This window comes from Sinocyclocheilus rhinocerous, unplaced genomic scaffold, assembly GCF_001515625.1.
Source record: "Sinocyclocheilus rhinocerous isolate Xijiao unplaced genomic scaffold, SAMN03320098_v1.1 scaffold3077, whole genome shotgun sequence".
Taxonomy (NCBI): Eukaryota; Metazoa; Chordata; class Actinopteri; order Cypriniformes; family Cyprinidae; genus Sinocyclocheilus; species Sinocyclocheilus rhinocerous.
The window spans coordinates 66642-86949 of record NW_015659411.1 but is presented as its reverse complement, the minus strand read 5'-3'; the positions used below and the strand labels follow the sequence as shown (position 1 = coordinate 86949).

Below are 20308 nucleotides of genomic sequence, written 5' to 3'. Positions count from 1 at the left end.
CTAGTAATTTTTTTAGTTTACTCGCCAGACTGATAAATATATATATATATATAATGTTTGTTTGTAAATGGCTGGATTCATAATGTAACACATGCAAACAAACAGCAGAACAACATCATTGATTCACACATTCACTCATCAAACATAGGGTAGAGTGGGGGAACACACCCCCTTAAGGACTGTGTAATTTCTTTCTGTGAAACAAAAGTTAAATGTGTTCAGAAAAGTTATCATAGTTTTAGTGACAATGACATCAATTATAAACCAAGTATGACAAATATCCATAGTTTTCATATAAACAAAAATTAAATTTTCAAAAATTAGATAATTTACTGTGAAATCCGTTTTCTCTCAGGTATATCACCAGTGTAAGCTTCATGGTGAAATTTTTGACATCAATCTTGTCAACGTAGACTATAGTTGCAATAAAAAAAAATTATATCTTGACTTTATCTTGTGGTTATTTTGGGGAAAATAGTAGTTTTTCACTCTACCCTACATGAGTCTCATGAATGATCTTCAACAACTTAATGAACATCATATAACCCACATCCTGACTCATAGCTGTTTTCCGTGAACAAATAATTGTACATTTATGCAACCTAATGTTTTCTTTTATTTTAAATACTATTTTAAGTTTATTTTAAATACTACTTCGAAAACAGTGGGTATACTGTTTTCGAAGTAGTATTACTTTTTCCCCACAGGCTATATTCAGCCTGAACAATTAATCTTTCATAATTATACATCACCCATCACAACTAACAGTTATATTTATATTAAACTGCACACTTTGTAAATAACATATCTGCACACTAATAAACATATCTGTACATTTATCTAAACAATAAAAATGTTCCTATACTTCTATTTCTGTATATAGTACATTATTAAATTTTTTTTATTTTTTATATTAGTTTTATATTACATCCCTACTGTGTTATTCCTATGTATGTCTGCACTATCATGTATGTCTGCACTATGTTTGTACTTTCTTCTACACTGGAAGCTCCTGTCGTCAAGTCAAATTCCTTGTGTGTAAACATACTTGGTAATAAAGCTCTTCTGATTCTGATTCTGATACAATAACAAAAAATACTACTTTTTGTTTGAAGTTCATTCACAAAATAAATTTGGCATAAGCTTTTATTCAATTCGACTCAAATTATCAGTTTATATACGTTACTGATTTAAAAGATTTCAACATTTACTGAATGATGCAGTGGCTCTTACAGCCGTGAGCACGCGTGAGAAACTATCCATGCGGATAAAAGCTCCTACGAAATAATTTCGTACCGTTCGTCGTTCGTAGTAATGGTTGACTAGAAAAGAGATCGTAACAGAATATCTTACCATGTACGAATAAAAACAAGAACACTGAGATCAAAATAAATCGAAGCTTCATTTTTACAACGAAAATATGGCAGCAGATTCAGTTTCATTTACCTTACTTGTTTTGGCGCCATTCTGCTTATCTTCTTCTTCTTCTTCTTCTTGTTCAATGGCCGTTCACTCCTTAGGAGTATTACCGCCACCTACTGTATATCTTGCGCACATTGGTGATAAATCTGTATTGCTATCAATAAAAAATAAAAAAATTGTAATGCCCTAAATGTTTGTAAATGGCTGGATTCATAATGTAACACATGCAAACAAACAGCAGAACAACATCATTGATTCACACATTCACTCATCAAACATAGGGTAGAGTGGGGGAACACACCCCCTTAAGGACTGTGTAATTTCTTTCTGTGAAACAAAAGTTAAATGTGTTCAGAAAAGTTATCATAGTTTTAGTGACAATGACATCAATTATAAACCAAGTATGACAAATATCCATAGTTTTCATATAAACAAAAATTAAATTTTCAAAAATTAGATAATTTACTGTGAAATCCGTTTTCTCTCAGGTATATCACCAGTGTAAGCTTCATGGTGAAATTTTTGACATCAATCTTGTCAACGTAGACTATAGTTGCAATAAAAAAAAATTATATCTTGACTTTATCTTGTGGTTATTTTGGGGAAAATAGTAGTTTTTCACTCTACCCTACATGAGTCTCATGAATGATCTTCAACAACTTAATGAACATCATATAACCCACATCCTGACTCATAGCTGTTTTCCGTGAACAAATAATTGTACATTTATGCAACCTAATGTTTTCTTTTATTTTAAATACTATTTTAAGTTTATTTTAAATACTACTTCGAAAACAGTGGGTATACTGTTTTCGAAGTAGTATTACTTTTTCCCCACAGGCTATATTCAGCCTGAACAATTAATCTTTCATAATTATACATCACCCATCACAACTAACAGTTATATTTATATTAAACTGCACACTTTGTAAATAACATATCTGCACACTAATAAACATATATGTACATTTATCTAAACAATTACATTTTTTCCTATACTTCTATTTCTGTATATAGTACATTATTAAATTTTTTTTAATTTTATTTTTATTACATTAGTGTTATATTGCATCCCTACTGTGTTATTCCTATGTATGTCTGCACTATGTTTGTACTTTCTTCTGCACTGGAAGCTCCTGTCGTCAAGTCAAATTCCTTGTGTGTAAACATACTTGGTAATAAAGCTCTTCTGATTCTGATTCTGATACAATAACAAAAAATACTACTTTTTGTTTGAAGTTCATTCACAAAATAAATTTGGCATAAGCTTTTATTCAATTCGACTCAAATTATCAGTTTATATACGTTACTGATTTAAAAGATTTCAACATTTACTGAATGATGCAGTGGCTCTTACAGCCGTGAGCACGCGTGAGAAACTATCCATGCGGATAAAAGCTCCTACGAAATAATTTCGTACCGTTCGTCGTTCGTAGTAATGGTTGACTAGAAAAGAGATCGTAACAGAATATCTTACCATGTACGAATAAAAACAAGAACACTGAGATCAAAATAAATCGAAGCTTCATTTTTACAACGAAAATATGGCAGCAGATTCAGTTTCATTTACCTTACTTGTTTTGGCGCCATTCTGCTTATCTTCTTCTTCTTCTTCTTCTTGTTCAATGGCCGTTCACTCCTTAGGAGTATTACCGCCACCTACTGTATATCTTGCGCACATTGGTGATAAATCTGTATTGCTATCAATAAAAAATAAAAAAATTGTAATGCCCCACCCACCCCAGAGGATCAAGCTTCAGCTGGCGCTGCGTGTTCAGCTCCTCCAGCTTCCACACTGGGCTCCTCAACCTCCGAGATGGGCAGAAGCATCATGATCCTCATCCTCAAACACTAAATCCTGTGAGCTCTAAAAATGTTAAAACCACCTTAAACATCTGACTTTCACTCAAACCCTTTCCCAGAAGGTCCACGACACTCACTGGCCTGTTCCTTATATTGCTAAAAAGACTGTTACGCTGATCTTCATATTTACTACATTTAAAGAGCACATGCTCTACTGTTTCAAAAACACCACATTCATCACACATACCATTTTCATGCTTCCCCATTAATGCAAGTGTTGAATTTAGTCCTGTGTGACCCATCCTTAATCTAGAAATCATTACTTCTTCCTTTCGGTGTCTTCCATAAAACTGTTCTTTTTTCCCTACTGATTTTACAATATTATAATACCACCTACCTGTGCTGCTATTTTCCCATCTTTGTTGCCATATTCTTATTATTTCCCTATTAATTACTGATTTTATCTCATTCCTTCCCAGAGGTACCTTAACATCCACCAAGTTTTTCTTTAAAGCTTCTTTTGCTAACTTATCCGCTGTTTCATTCCCTACTATCCCAATATGTGCCGGTACCCAACAAAAGTATACGATTATACCCTCTATTTTCAGTCTGTACAGTAATGTATACATTTCTACTAGCAGCTCTTCTCTATCAGTTTTTGTCGACAATATACTTTTAAGAGCTGATGAAGAATCTGAGCAAATTACAGTCGGAGTCATTCTGCTTATCTTCTTCTTCTTTGGGGTTTAACGGCAGCTTGCATCCTTAACGGTGTATTACTACCATCTTCTGGTTCTAGTTATTTCCCATATACTTTAGTCATCATATTCCATATAACAATAACATAACAATACCTCTGGCGAATCAGTGGCTGCTCATTGAATAAACATAACACAGGAAACAAATTATAACATTTTGTGCACAAACGAACGATTATATTCACTGAGTTCGAAGCTGAAACATAATACCTTGTTGAAAAGTCTTTGGGATCCGGTGAAAACGCACTAATATTTTCAGAGTCGCTTTAACACGAAACAGAAAACTCATGAATATTAATGTTTACTCCGCCCAGTGACACCAAATAGGCTATCTCGGAAATGCGAATATTATGTATTTCAGAACACCGTCCGCGTTTCGCGGGAATATTATTGAGACAGAACTGCGCAGAACTGTCGAACTTGTCCGTCTGCGCTTATCCGGGAAGGAAGGGACCTTATTTCACCTTATTTCAATTATGGGACTCCACAGCGGAGTCACTGCAGCAGATGGCGCTGTTGTTGAACTTTTCCAGTCAGGGCTTCATAAGGGGTTTTCTCTAACTCAACAGCCCTGGGGTAATAAATATATAGTTAATTAAATGTAAATAAAATTGCATTTAATTAATCAAAAAAGTGCTATAATAACCACAGAATAAGCAGAACAGATTGAACAAAACCTGACTGAGTTATGTCCCAAATGACATACTATACACTGCACTTACTACACTCACCTGCCACTTTATTAGGTGCTCTTATTCTGCTGCTCAGTAAAGCAAATATCTAATCAAAGAGCCACTCGTTACAACTGAGATATGCAGAAGAGCATCTCTGAATGTTCAACACGTTTAACCTTGAAGCAGACGAGCTACAGCAGAAGACGACCATACTGCCACTCATGTCAGTTAAGAACAGAAACTAAGGTTACAATCTGCACAGGCGCACCAAAATTGGACATTAGAAGACTGGAAAAAAGGTTGCCTTGTCTGAGAGTCTCAATTTCTGTTGTGACATTCAGATGGTATGGTCAGAATTTGGTGTAAAAAAACACAGAAGCACGGATCCATCCTGCCTTGCTTAGTTGGGGGCACTTAATAATTGTGTGTTATTTGGCAATATTACTTGATTGCACAGACACTATTGGATGAGAACTAAACCAAAGTCCCTTTAAGGCAAGTCATTTCACTTGGCAGCCATCTTTGAAAGGCCTCTTGGGCATGCAAGTGCAGCTCCTATCTCTTTGAATGAGGAAACATCAGATTCTCCAAAACTGTTTACCAAGCTTACGATTACATTTCATATTTGAAATCACCAATGAAATTTGACAACAACTGTCTCATAAATGCTGTTCCTCATGCTCAAATAGCATAAAATAGCTTATTTTTTAGGCTAGATTAGCCAATGCACATGTCCTAGCGCACAGCTCAAAATGGTGTGCAAGTTTACTGAAACTATAGCGTAGAGTCTATACCATGAACTTAACATACTTTTGAAAATCCAGTGTTTAGTGGATCTTGATAAGTGCTCATTTTCACAGTTGTAAACATGACGGCTTTCTTCTTCCATGAGGTAGTTTGGCATCACAATGGCTTTGTTTGTCAGGCAGAGCATTAAAGAACACGACACATTTCTCCTGGAAATCCTGTAAAATTCAACAAATCGGATGACGACTGTGAAACTCCTGAAGTGTTTCCCGTTTTGTGTGCTTTATGCATCAGATGTTCAGGTGTGGTCATGATGCAGACCACAAAACAGATCTGACCCAGTTAAAAGTATAACACAGTTATAGAAGTATAAAACACCTCCGACCTGTGAATCATCTTCAACTGTGTTTCATACATCAGTTTTGATGGATTGATTAAGTAATTTATTTGTAAAGCAGTTTTATCTAGACAGGAAGGACTCTGTGGTTCATAACATAATGACAGGAAGAAGCCCCTCACCTTCAAACTAAACACAAACATGAAACAAATGGTCATTCTCAGCTATAAAACTATGTGTCCACAGAGAGATCAAATGGCGTTTCTGTAGAAATCAGACCACAGCAGGTTTCAGTTTGACTCAGATGATGATCTGCTCGTGTCACACACAGCAGTAAGACTAACAATGTGAGATGATACACAGTTTTTAATTTTGTTTTGCAACTCACATCAATTGAATGATTATAAAATTATTTTAAAATCCATAAGTTTATTTACCATTAAATTTAGATTGACTATTCCAATAATCACACAATATTCTACTCTTCTACTGTTACAGATACGGTTCCTTTTAAAAGCATCAATGTTAAATTATAAAAATTAAGAATGTTAGAAGTCTTAATAAGAGCAAGATTTATATGTAACTATAGACTATACAGCATATGCAGAGTGTGTGCGTGTACATTAGGTGGGTCAAACTCTGCTGTGGGAGGATTCATAAAGCAGACGAACAGCTTGAGTTTTTTTCAGCAGATGGTCTCATTACATCAGACCCTGAACTACTGAGGAAGATGTTTCACATGCTTGTTTTGCTCTGCTTGTACTGGTGGCGTCTGATTGGTAAGTTACAAAAGCAATTTAATTTCTTTCAGTTTCAGGGTAATAAACCTGATAGTTAGAGGATTTGCATTTGACTTTTCTACCTAGATTAATCAAATAAAACAGATAATATTGTGAGGCCTACTCTAGATTCAGGTCTGCCTCTCAGTGATCCTGATTTAAAGTGAAACTTCTGGAAATATCCAGAATTACTTTCACTCATTTCACTCGGCTGCAAAATAAATGTGAAGTTACAGGCAGATAACACCTTAAAGACTGAATTATTAGTTTACACAACAATCTTTAATCTGTTGCCAATGCGTTTCCTTTTGCTTTTCTGTTGCCATTTGAGACATTCCTCAGTTCACATTTAGAAACAAGAACTGACTTCAGGCTTTGTAAACCAACAAACGTGTGAAATCTGTTCTAGTTTGTTCCTCAGGTGTGTTTGGTGAGTCAGTGTCAGTAATGGAGGGAGATTCTGTCACTCTAAACTCTGATGTTACTGAAATACATGAAGACGATGACGTCCTGTGGAAATTTGGAGCTGAAGACTCTCTCATAGCTGAAATCAGTAGAGAGGACCAAATCTTCTCCACATTTGATGTTCTTGATGGGAGATTCAGAAACAGACTGAAGCTGGACAATCAGACTGGATCTCTGACCATCACAGACGTCATAATTGAACATGCTGGACACTATAAACTACAGATAAGTGGAGATAAGTTGTCATCAAAAACATTCAGTGTTTCCGTCTATGGTGAGTAGATAATCTTGTTTTATTAAAAAAAATATATATATATTGGGTTTAATATAATTCTTGCTTATTTGACAGCACTTGTGGCATAAGGTTGATTACAAAAATAATTGAGATGTCCCTTGTTTTCTTAAAAAAAAAATTCAAGATTATGGCGAGGCACTTACATGGTAGTTAACAGGGTCAACTTTTTAATTATTAAAAAGCTGACACTGTGAAGGTTACATGTAGTCCGCTTGTAAAGTTGTGATGCAAAAAATACTGTTTCCAGGTCTAAGTCTCTACTTGTTTCACTTGAAAATACTATCTCAACAGCCGTTTATGAGCACTATTTATTCATATCACACATTTAAGTTAAGCATTCTCACAGTGTCCCAGACCTGAATATTTTAACGATTTACAAAAGATGAGTCACTGTCTGGTCATCTGGAATTTTGGTATGGAGACAAAGGTTACGATAATGATTTTAAATAGTAGGCCATGGCATTACATTACATTGTGAGTGCATATTAGCACCATTTGTGGCATCTGACAGAGGTTTTTGACCCAGAAGCAATGACACATGATGTCAGACTTAACAAGCGGATTTAATTCAAACATTTCATTAAAATTAATTCTTCTGTTAAAACTGTCAAAATGTTTAAATTGTTTTAAAGAAACTTTTTTTTTAATTAAACACACATCAAATGAAATTTTCACTTTGTTAGGCTACTTTTTTTTTAAATTTAGCAGAAAAGCTGAAAAGAAAGCACACAGCCAGTTCGTTATGGGCTGTCTGAGTCTGAAACACTGTCATTCAGAGAGATGTTTCAATTTGCAGCCGGTTTCTATGTAGATAGCTAGCTATTTAAATAAGAACTCCTCAGAGCCATATACAGAATCTGTTCACTTGTCTTGTTTCAACACCATAGGGCAAATTCCAAATGGCTTTTTTGCGCCCTTGATGGACACTTCAGGAATGAGACGCCATTTGTAGGGACGTACCAAACGAAAGTGAACAACTGAATCCCTTCACAAAGGGCCCTTCCAGAAGTCCGTTAGCAAAGAGAACATACGATGGTCACTTCACGGAAGTGATTTCCGTTTGTGATCATGTGATCTTCGGTTAGGAGATCTTGCTTTTAAAGCAAAGTTGTAGTTGATTTCGACTTCACATACAAACGTAAGTAGAATAGGCTAATTAAAACTGTCTTTATTTTAATGTAATACAAAACATTTTTCGTCAGTGATATAAATATGAATTAAGATGGTAGTTAAAGCAGGTTTAAGCAAGTTTAGCTTAAAAAAGTTTAATAGTAATAAGACACAATTAGATAATATTTGAATAAAATAAAAATAATAAGAAATATTTATTTGCAACAGCTGATGGAGCGCTGAATGCTGTACGCACGCGCAGAGTTGTCAAGGTAACATTTGGTCAGTCATTCCCTTGGCCAAGGGAGTTCCATATGCTTAAACAAGACAGTAATGCCCTACACCCTTCAAAGAACACAATTCGAAGGGAGTAGGGCATAGGCATACTCACTTCCTTTTGGAATTCGCCCATAGACTGGTCAACACAGGCCACAGTAGAGAGGGGTGGGGCAAACAGTAGCTAGTTATCATTTAAAGCAGGGGTGTCAAACTCAGTTCCTGGAGGGCCGCAGCCCTGCAGAGTTTTGTTCCAACCCTGCTCCAACACAAGTACCATGTCGTTTTTAAATAAGCCTGAAGGACTTAATTATCTGGATCAGGTGTGTTTAATTAGGGTTGGAGCTAAACTGTGCAGGGCTCCGGCCCTCCAGGAACTGAGTTTGACACCCCTGATTTAAAGAGACATGCACCAAAACAGGCTGCTGTGAACAGAGCTGTTTTAAACAGGGTGGTTTTTAACCAAAGTATGTTACAGACATTTCATGAAGACCCTAAAGAATCATACCAACTTGTGGAAAATGGGCATCCAATGTCCCCTTTAAAGCATTTTTACAGTCGTTTTAGTATTTTATGGTCAACTTGACTTTACACAGAAAAGGTTAGTTAAGTAGGTTAGTTAAGTGATTTTTCAGACTAAAATCATGATAGCATGAAAATTGTTTAAGTATCGCAGATGCACTATTAAAACTTTGAGCATTTCACATTTATGGATAGGACACATTTACTGACACTGTAAGTTTATGTCAAACATTTTTGCTTTTATATTCTGAAAATAAATGTTTGTGGTTTTAATAAGCATTAGACCTCAGATGCTTAAGATTGAGCTGTACTGAATATTCCTTTAGCTATTTACATACTGAAACGTTTAATCATTTTATAGTTTGAGATCACAGAAACACTCACTGACTGTGAACATACTACACCGAAAATAGTGTTGTTCAAATTTATTTTCTGTCTATTCTCTCACATTTTTCAGCTCGTCTGCCCACTCCTAACATTAGCAGAGATTTTTCTCAAAATCTTTCATCATCATCATCATCATCGTCATCATCATCATCATCACAGCAGAATTGTTCATTGGTGTGTTCAGTGGTGAATGTGGGTCATGTGACTCTCTCCTGGTACAAAGGAAACAGTTTATTGTCCAGCATCAGTGTGTCTGATCTCAGCATCAGTCTCTCTCTACCTCTGGAGGTGGAATATCAGGAGAAAAACACCTACATCTGTGTGCTCAACAATTCATTCACTAACCAGACTCAACATCTGGACATCAGTCAACTCTGTCAAGGTAAGTCAGCAGTGATGTTAATGATTATTTACCGAGCTGATCTCTGTTTTTCATTTTTAAAAAAACGATCACTGAGGTCTCAGTCTTGTTTGAGATCAGACTGACAGAATTATTTTGTCCATTACAGATCAAGGCCTACCCTTATTTTACATAGTGTTGATTTCTGCTGCTGGATCATTGATTGTAGCTGCAGTCATGATGTGCTGCATCTGCAGGAAATGTAGAAAAACAGGTCAGGAATTCAATTGAGCAACAAATATTAACTACCATCAGTTCATTTGAATCAGATATACATATTACTATATAAGTACGCAATCTTTGTTGTTTTTCAATGCTATAATGCAGCTGAGACCTGGAATGAAGACAGAACTGATTCAGTGTTGAGAAAACCAACAACACGAAAAAAGGTAAAATCATTCATGACTGTGTTGCAAGAAGATGTGATGCGGTCTGTTAGTGTGATTGAAGCAGCTGTTAGAAGTTTTGTGTGTAACGTGCATCAGAAGGTCAGTGAACAGATGTGGGTTTGAGCAGTTTTAAGCATGTTTTAACCAGTTTACATTAAGTGCGTTTACTGTTTGCACCTTATTGTAAATATTAATATACAGTAAATCCATTTTGCAGGGCTATTTTCATTTATGCAGACCTAAAAAAGTTAATTTGCATGAATTTAAATGTATTAACAGAAAGTTCCTCTGTCATGTCCATTCACATTCAATGCATCTTTTTAACATAAGGTGATTGTCAGTCCCCAACATTCTGCCTACCACAACGAGTTTTCTTTCCCTTTTTAAGTAATTAATTTATTATTTTACTTTGGTCATACACATTACTATGAGATAAAACACTATGGTCATACATGATTTTATCCATCGTGAGATAAAATGAGAGACTTATGTGTTTGCTGTGGTTGAAAAGACTTGATGAGAAACTTGTCTTCATAGTGATTATCAGTGAAGTGATTGGACGTCATTCATTTGAATGAGTTACAGATTTTCACCGATAAGGGACAGCATTGCAACAGAGTTAAGTGCTAGTGGTGACAATAGAGGGGCAAACACTGATCCGTCCGCAGATAAGCAACACTAACTAATAGATATTGTCCAGATTAAAATACACACATCAAATCCATCAGTTTCCTCTAGATGCTCTTCTTGTGCTTCTTTGTTGATGCTATACAGTTGTACATTGTGAAATAATCGTGACATTCAGAAATATTCAATTAAGTCAATTATAAAAAAAAAAATTTCTGCTCAACATAGAGGGCTTGATCTGCAGTTAATTTCCACTCCAGAGAATTTGAAGAAAAATTATATTACTAGTTTCAGATTCCTGACTGAGTTTGTGTTTCCTTGCAGATATCAAAGTCGGAGGCTGTGTATGAAAATGTGCCCAAAAAACGGTGATCAAATACTGTATCTACTTGAACTGATGTTAGAGCTGAGTAATGGACACTGACTAGTGCTTTGTGTTTTTCTGGTAGGCTGTCTCTCTTTTATGTTTTCACTGTTTGTATTAAATCTTTTGGTGTTATTGTGGTGTATAGCCTTTTATTTCTTTATTTATTTTCTCATTTTGTGGTTCCCCAATATCATAGCATCCAGAAACATATTGAAATTCTTCATATGTTCATTTGAGGAAATTGAAATGGATATCAATTGCATTGCACAGTGATTACTGTATCTCACACACACACACACACACACACACACACAGTATGATGTTCTGAATATGTTGTCAAATGTAGCACAAACACATCATTGCTCTCTAGTGTCCAAAGCAGAAAATCACAGATTTGAGAAATCACTAAAGAGCCTGGCTGCTGTGCTGAGGCCTGTTTGAAGAACAGTGTTTAAAACAGTTTACAGATAATTACAATAAGATAGGCCTACATGTATTTTTCTCTCTTGTCATCATGTTGTGCTTGAGTTGTATGACTGTGGATATTGAATGATAAAGACAGACGGTCATTATTACCAATAGATTGACTCATAATCATTTTATTGGTATCTTTGACTGATATTTACCTCTTTCTACTTTGATTTAAACGGGAAAATGGCGCCATCTGGTGGATAAATGGGAACAGCAGCTAAAACAAAATCGCAGCAAGGTCGCACCTCAAGTCTGATCTTCTGGGCTGCGTTTCCCAAAACCATCGTAAGCCTAGGCTACATCGTAAGATCTGTTGCCACGAACGGTCTCTACGATCAACTTATCTCACGATGCTTTTAAGAAACACATCTCTGGTGTCTATATGGCTCCTGCTCCTCCTTCAATGTGTGTCTGTGGCATTTTTACCCGACTTTCACTTTGTTACTTAGTAAAATAAAATAACAGCATGTTTATAATCTCCAGAGTCTGTGGTTCTGGTGTTAATGATGGTCAGAGATCCAGTCTGATGATCCAGCTTCAGTCTGTCTCTGAATCTCTCATCAGCATCTTTCCACTGATCATCTCCAGCAATTTCAACTATATGAATGTCATTAAAAATACAGGAGTGGGGACAAAGACTTGTACAAACAGGCCAAATACACACTGAATAGGGAGATAAGAGTGGCAAAGTTAAACTACTCTGAAAAGCTAAAAAAAACAGCTTTCAAGTAATGACTCTACATCAGTGTGGAAAGGCCTGAAAGCCATCACCCGCTACAAGACCCCATCCCCCAGCACTGAGGCCAATCAACAACTGGCTGAAGACCTGAACGAGTTCTACTGCAGGTTTGAAAAGCAAAAGCCTGGTCTGACACCCCACACCCACTCTGACCGTTTCACAGCACAGCCATCAACACCCTCCCTCACCATCCCCCCCTACTGTTTCTCATCCTGCACTCAAGATCTGTGAAGAGGATGTATGCAAAGTCTTCAGAAAGCAGAAGATAAGGAAAGCCAAAGGCCCAGACGGTGTCTCTCCAGCCTGCCTCAAAGCCTGTGCTGTCCAGCTATCATCCATCTTCACATTGATCTTCAACAGATCCCTGGAGTCTCATGTCAGATGTGTATGTATGTATGTATGTATGTATGCATGTATGAATGTACCAGGAGCACCTTAAAAAACCACAACAAATTCCTTGTGTGTTTGCACACCTGGCGAATAAAGCTAATTCTGATTCTGATTCTGATTCTGAAAAATAAGTCATGAAATTATTTTTGTTGTTGTTATTATTATTAAACCCTTATCTAAAGTGACAGATCCTCCCTCAGTCACTGGTTTTGTCAACATTTGATTCAGTTCAGCAGCTGAAACACCTGAAACACAAACCAACAGCTTCTGGAGGATCTTTCAGTTGAAGAAAACAAAACTTCACAACATCAAAGAAGTGAATTTCTAGACGATCGGTTTGTCCTAAATGTAGGCTACCTCTCTCTCTTTCACAGCTTTGGAAAGTCTGATTCATTCTAGTGAATGAACTACACTTTCTAGTGACTGTTCTTAAATGATCAGATTTAAAAAAAAAAAAAAAAAATCACGGAGTTCCAAGCATTCCATAGATGATTACTACCCTAAGATTCAAATAATACTGTCATATACAAAAAATACTTTGATTTTTATTATTTTTTAATTTTTTTATGTACAAAAAAAATATGTTTTCATTTTTAGTCTTACTGTTTGACTCTAAAAAGTAAATAACATATTTTCATTTACATTTTATTTCTTTGGCAGACGCTTTTATCCAAAGTGGTTCACATTATATTAAAAAAAAAACGAGTTATACATAGCTTACAGTTAATTATAATAAAATGCATGTATTTATCTTTTAAAGGTTCCTTTCACCAACTAAAATGTTATATTTCTATTTTATTAAATCTGCAGTTTGTAATACTTTTCATTCTGTCGTGCTGTTTTTTCTTCTTCTTTTTATTTATTTATTTCTTTATTTTGTAGAGTATGATGGTGGTGATAGTAAATCACATCAGTTACAGTCACCAGCAGAACAGCAACACATGCCACCTGAAATCAGCCCTGGATATTTAATGATAAAGACAGGCGGTTATTATTAGTAAAAGACTGACTGATAATCAGTTTTACACTTTACTGATATCGTTGACTTAGATTTACACCGTTCTACTTTGGGCCTCAGTTGTATGATATTAATATAACTGATAAATGGCGCCATCTGGTGGGGTTTTGAAGACGTGAATACACGTGCACACTATGAAATCCATACCAATACATCTTATGTAACAGTCCGCACGAAAGCTGACTAATTTTATGCATTTTCTATTTCAAGCACTCGCGCTGCTTATTCTATGCTACGTATAGAAACGGTGTCACAATTACATTCATTGCATCTTTTGTTTTTGTTTTTCTCCATACAATTAAGACTGGCAGTTAATGAAGATGGGTGCTTTCAAATGACTGCTTCATAAAACCTTTGCGAATCATTTATTTCGGAGTGCATAGCAATCTGCCACAGTCACGTGATTTCAGTAAACGAGGCTTCGTCATAACAGTTTCGAAAAGTTGCGAAATTTCATGGTTCGCCGCTGGGGGCGTTGATCTCTGTGAACCCACGAATCACTGAACTCGCTCCCCAACAGCCTCTGAACCAGTTTCTATTATGTACCTGATCTCGAATCAGTTCAATACGTTTGTAGGTATTTTAATTTGTGTGATTAAAAGAAGAGGTGTAGTTAATACAATCTTGGCCTGTTTAGACGAGCCCTACATGAATTACAAAGCAAATTAATAAAAGGACACATAGGCTATTCTACACTGTACCTATGGTATTTGATGAGTTGTTTACTGCATTTGATATATTAGCCTACTTTCAATAAAACATTTGCAATATATTGGTAATAAAAGCTGTTGTATGCATATTTTGGCCTGAGTTTTAGTTGCAACTTCATTTTAATATAACTGATAAATGGCGCCATCTGGTGGGGTTTTGAAGACGTGAATACACGTGCACACTATGAAATCCATACCAATACATCTCATGTAACAGTGCACACGAAAGCTGACTAATTTTATGCATTTTCTATTTCAAGCACTCGCGCTACTTCTGAAGAAAAGGACAAATTAATGTTCAACGGCCGCTTTGTCGCGTCCGTATAGAAACGGTGTCACATTCACATTCATTGCATCTTTTTTTCTCTCTCTCTCTATACAGTTAAGACTGGTAGTTAATGAAGATGGGTGCTTTCAAATGACTGCTTCATAAAACCTTTGCGAATCATTTATTTCGGAGTGCATAGCAATCTGCCACAGTCACGTGATTTCAGTAAACGAGGCTTCGTCATAACGGTTTCGAAAAGTTGCGAAATTTCATGGTTCGCCGCTGGGGGCGTTGATCTCTGTGAACCCACGAATCACTGAACTCGCTCCCCAACAGCCTCTGAACCAGTTTCTATTATGTACCTGATCTCGAATCAGTTCAATACATTTGTAGGTATTTTAATTTGTGTGATTAAAAGAAGAGGTGTAGTTAATACAATCTTGGTCTGTTTAGACGAGCCCTACATGAATTACAAAGCAAATTAATAAAAGGACACATAGGCTATTCTACACTGTAGCTATGGTATTTGATGAGTTGTTTACTGCATTTGATATATTAGCCTACTTTCAATAAAACATTTGCAATATATAGGTAATAAAAGCTGTTGTATGCATATTTTGGCCTGAGTTTTAGTTGCAACTTCATTTTTGTCAGCAGGCGTTACCAGCGTGTGGCATTGCGAGTGCTTCAAAACAGCGAGAGTGTTATCCGCGGAGAGTCTTAGATTAGAGTTTTCACTGAGCAACTAAAAATGATTCACATGCTTATTTTGTTCTGTTTGTGTTGCTGTCATCTGATCGGTAAGTTACACGAGCATTTTTATGGTGCCATTTATTTACCTTTCAGAGTAATAATCTCTAAATTATTTTAATCTACTGTGTTTTCTTTCCTGTTGTTTTAGAAATCTTAATTTCAATTATTACAAATGCAAATCCTCACCATCAATTTTTTTTTACATACTTTTGCAGCAATTGTTAACAAACGAAAATTAAATAAAAATTCTGGTATAAAAATATAAATTATATCTTGGATATTTCAACTTGTAGAGCAAAATAAATGTGTGAAAGTAGCTTGAAAGTAGCAAGCTACTTTCACACATTTATTTTGCTCTACAATAGATCATTTTAAAATACATTAAAGATAAAATTTGATCCACACATCCGTGTGTTAAAATGTCACCTTCTGTTTTATGTTGCGCTCTGCTGCTGTTATTTATTTCACTTTTTAAATGTTACAAATTGATTTCTTGCTTTGTAAACCAACAGTTAACACATCTGTTCTTGTTTGTTTCTGCAGGTGTGTTTCACGCCGAGACAAATGAAACCCAGTCAGTGACGGAGGGAGATTCTGTTACTCTACACACTGATGTTACTGAAATACATGAAGATGATGTAATAATGTGGAATTTTGGAGCTGAAAACTCTCTGATTGCTCAAATAAATAGAGCCTCTGGAAATTTCTTCACATATAATGATGGGAGATTCAGAGACAGACTGAAGCTGAACAATAAAACTGGATCTCTGACCATCACAAACATCACAACTGAACATGCTGGACTCTATAAATTAGAGATAATTGCAGTGAAACTGTCATCAAAGACATTCAGTGTTTCCGTTTATGGTGAGTAGAGATCATTTTCTCTCCATCACATATTTTATTTTATTAATTATTCACATAAGGAAATTTTCATACAGACAAACTCAATGCTCGTCAGCACACTAAGTACTCAACCCATTGAACCAAAAAGACTTTTGTGTAATTTATTCATATTTATCATTATGTTCTCATGTTTTCAGCTCGTCTGTCTGTTCCTATCATCATCAGTAACTCTTCACAATGCTCTTCGTCATCATCATCATCATATTGTTCACTGGTGTGTTCAGTGGTGAATGTGGGTCATGTGACTCTCTCCTGGTACAAAGGAAACAGTTTATTGTCCAGCATCAGTGTGTCTGATCTCAGCATCAGTCTCTCTCTACCTCTGGAGGTGGAATATCAGGATAACAACACCTACAGCTGTGTGCTCAACAATCCCATCAGCAACCAGACCACACATCTGGACATCAGTCAACTCTGTCACACATGTGCAGGTATGGCAGCACTGATATGTGTGTTTATTGTTTACATTAATGTTTCTCTTCATCATCACAGCACATATTCCTTCACTCCCTCCAGAAGGTTCCATACCTCTGATAGTGCTGATCTCTGCTGCTGCTGGATCTCTGTTGATTGTAGCTGCAGTCGGGATCTTCTGCATCTGCAGGAAACAAAGAAAAACTGATCAAGAAGGCAAGTGTTAAATAAATTAAATAAATACATTTTAACCAATAAATAATTTGTTGAAAATGTACTCTAAATATTTTAGTCAGTTGATAGCCCTCATTATCATTAATTCATTTTGATAATTTCTGTAGTTAATGCCTTCAAGTTTATTTAATGAAAAAAAAAACTAATAATAATAATGTGTAGTTATGAGTGTAATCTACAGAAATTGTCAAACACCAAATCAGATTACATGTCCATATTTAAAATCTCTATGAACGATGACTTGTTGAACATGTTGAGCTTCAATGATGTTTAAATTTGACCATACAAAGAATCCAAATTACTCTAGCATTCTGTCTCGGTTTGATTTATAAATTATGTGTAAAGATTGTCAATCTAAATTTAATGGTAAACATTAAATGTGTGTGTGTGTGTGTGTGTGTGTGTGTGTGTGTGTGAACACTTATAGCATCAAATTAAATTTGCTAATGCTGTATTAATGCTTTAACTTTGATAGTCTTAATGATAAATCATATGTTGTAAAGAAACAGATTGAGTAAATATTGAGTTTGTTGTTTTAACAAATCTTTTATTGTTCACACAGTTGAGACTCCTGAAGAACAGATCACGTATGCTGTACAGCTGTGTGCTCAACAATCCCATCAGCAACCAGACCACACATCTGGACATCAGTCAACTCTGTCACACATGTTCAGGTATGGCAGCACTGATATGTGTGTTTATTGTTTACATTAATGTTTCTCTTCATCATCACAGCACATATTCCTTCAGGTCCTCCAGAAGGTTCCATACCTCTGATAGTGCTGATCTCTGCTGCTGCTGGATCTCTGTTGATTGTAGCTGCAGTCGGGATCTTCTGCATCTGCAGGAAACACAGCAAAACTGATCAAGAAGGCAAGATACATTTTAACCAATAAATACTACTTTGAAAATGTACTCTAAATATTTTACCAGTCGATAGCCCTAATTATCATTAATTCATTTTGATAATTTCTGTAGTTAATGCCCTCAAGTTTATTTAATGAAAAAAAAAAACTAATAATAATAATGTGTAGTTATGAGTGTAATCTACAGAAATTGTCAAACACCAAATCAGATTACATGTCCATATTTAAAATCTCTATGAACGATGACTTGTTGAACATGTTGAGCTTCAGTGATGTTTAAATTTGACCATACAAAGAATCCAAATTACTCTAGCATTCTGTCTCGGTTTGATTTATAAATTATGTGTAAAGATTGTCAATCTAAATTTAATGGTAAACATTAAATGTGTGTGTGTGTGTGTGTGTGTGTGTGTGTGTGTGTGAACACTTATAGCATCAAATTAAATTTGCTAATGCTGTATTAATGCTTTAACTTTGATAGTCTTAATGATAAATCATATGTTGTAAAGAAACAGATTGAGTAAATATTGAGTTTGTTGTTTTAACAAATATTTTATTGTTCACACAGTTGAGACTCCTGAAGAACAGATCACTTATGCTGAGCCAACGTTCTACAAAAGAAACACATATAAATTGGTAAGATAATTTATATCTCTCTGTATCATTTCAGCACATCAGATCTGTGTGCGCTTATGTTTTGTCTGTATAATGACTTATCACATTCATCACATTACACAACAGTACAATATCACATATTTATAATGGCCATAAGAACATTGAAACAATGACAAATATCCCATAATACTCATGTTGTTTATAGGACATTTGTTTATATTTCAACTGCTCAACATGAGCCACTGATGCTACTAAAGTCAGTTTTTGACATCACTGCTTTTCCTTGTAAAATAGTCTAAAGCCACGCAAGGCCACTTGATTTCAAACTTTGAATTCTAAATGAAACCTATAAGGCAGATTCAGAATAAATTGTGTGTTGTTCACCAAACACCAAAGCTGCTTCATGTTAATTTGACAGTAAAGAGGGAATAAAGAGGGAATTTTTTTCCTAAATAAAAATGCTAATCACATTGAATTTCAGTGATGTTCAGAATGAACTTGCCACATGTTATTTTTAAATTTGTTATACATTTCTTACAGAAAGTTAAACAGGAGGATCACGTAGAGTATGGAACTATCACCATGAGATGACCCAACTTTAACCTTTTCTAAATACCAGGTTCAGTCAAGAGGAAATCATAGGATTCTGAGGGGTTTGACGAGCTTAAAGATGGAATAATGAAATGGCCTCCTAAGAATTATCTATATTGTATGGCCCATATTGGAACGTTTTCAATGTTTGACTTAAAAGTTGGCATGAAATGACCATACCATACGTGTAAATACAAACACAGATGCCTCATCAAAAGGTGTTGTCTATTTTATTATTTATTTACCTCTGTACATAAATGTGGGTTGATTTGATGAGTGGATAAACAGCTTCTGAATTAGCATCTACTGCTGGACGTTTGTGGTTGATTTCAGTTTGTGAGCGTGTGACTGATATGTGAAAGATGTGCCTGTGTCAGTAGCGTGTGGTTGAAGGGTGTTTTTTTCATTGCTGTTCTAAATACCAGGTTCAGCCGAGAGGAAATCATAGGATGCTTAGGGGTTTGACGTGCTTAAAGACGGAATAATGAAATGGCCTCCTAAGAATTATCTATATTGTATGGCCCATATTGGAACGTTTTCAATGTTTGACTTAAATGTTGGCATGAAATGACCATACCATACGTGTAAATACAAACACAGATGCCTCATCAAAAGGTGTTGTCTATTTTATTATTTATTTACCTCTGTACATAAATGTGGGTTGATTTGATGAGTGGATAAACAGCTTCTGAATTAGCATCTACTGCTGGATGTTTGTGGTTGATTTCAGTCTGTGAGCGTGTGTCTGATGTGTGAAAGATGTGCCTGTGTCAGTAGCGTGTGGTTGAAGGGTGTTTTTTCCATTCCTGCCCATTTGCTGCTCACAACTTGACGTCTTCTCTACACAACATTGTGGTAAACTCATCAGTATTTCATTGGTGTATGTTGCAAAAAGTGCAGCAGGGCTGCCAACTCTCATGCAGTGTAAGACTCACACAATTGACAAATTTCTCACGCCACATGTCTATTTTCTCA

At 35.7% G+C, this 20308-nt stretch overlaps 3 protein-coding genes across 3 annotated transcripts in view; 2 read left to right on the top strand and 1 right to left on the bottom strand.

The window, feature by feature from the left end:
* LOC107723886 (uncharacterized) overlaps nucleotides 1–3025 on the bottom strand; it is a 6331-nt gene extending 3306 nt beyond the window's left edge. Inside the window, exon 1 of the mRNA XM_016532615.1 lies at nucleotides 2998–3025. The gene's annotated coding sequence lies outside the window, so the exon portion shown is untranslated. The remainder of the gene's footprint in view (nucleotides 1–2997) is intronic.
* A 3446-nt stretch (nucleotides 3026–6471) lies between these two features.
* On the top strand, nucleotides 6472–11363 carry LOC107723879 (uncharacterized). The gene is made up of 6 exons (XM_016532608.1): nucleotides 6472–6520; nucleotides 6942–7259; nucleotides 9646–9957; nucleotides 10091–10189; nucleotides 10303–10364; nucleotides 11316–11363. Exons 1-6 carry the CDS (start codon nucleotides 6472–6474, stop codon nucleotides 11361–11363), a joined length of 888 nt encoding a protein of 295 aa, XP_016388094.1.
* Nucleotides 11364–12033: 670 nt separating this feature from the next.
* LOC107723878 (SLAM family member 9-like) lies at nucleotides 12034–19333 on the top strand. The gene is made up of 7 exons (XM_016532607.1): nucleotides 12034–12132; nucleotides 16220–16574; nucleotides 16751–17044; nucleotides 17106–17243; nucleotides 17997–18134; nucleotides 18696–18763; nucleotides 19283–19333. Exons 1-7 carry the CDS (start codon nucleotides 12034–12036, stop codon nucleotides 19331–19333), a joined length of 1143 nt encoding a protein of 380 aa, XP_016388093.1.
* The last annotated feature ends 975 nt before the right edge of the window (nucleotides 19334–20308 follow it).

What these genes read in the sequence shown, in the direction of transcription:
- LOC107723879 (XM_016532608.1), top strand. Translation starts at nt 6,472, where the DNA reads ATGTTTCACATGCTTGTTTTGCTCTGCTTGTACTGGTGGCGTCTGATT. An exon ending in CATCAGTCAACTCTGTCAAG is followed by an intron (nt 9,958 to 10,090) that starts GTAAGTCAGCAG and finishes TTACAGATCAAG; the next exon opens with GCCTACCCTTATTTTACATA. An exon ending in CAGGAAATGTAGAAAAACAG is followed by an intron (nt 10,190 to 10,302) that starts GTCAGGAATTCA and finishes GCTATAATGCAG; the next exon opens with CTGAGACCTGGAATGAAGAC.
- LOC107723878 (XM_016532607.1), top strand. Translation starts at nt 12,034, where the DNA reads ATGGGAACAGCAGCTAAAACAAAATCGCAGCAAGGTCGCACCTCAAGT. An exon ending in ATTCAGTGTTTCCGTTTATG is followed by an intron (nt 16,575 to 16,750) that starts GTGAGTAGAGAT and finishes TCATGTTTTCAG; the next exon opens with CTCGTCTGTCTGTTCCTATC. An exon ending in AAGAAAAACTGATCAAGAAG is followed by an intron (nt 17,244 to 17,996) that starts GCAAGTGTTAAA and finishes TCATCATCACAG; the next exon opens with CACATATTCCTTCAGGTCCT.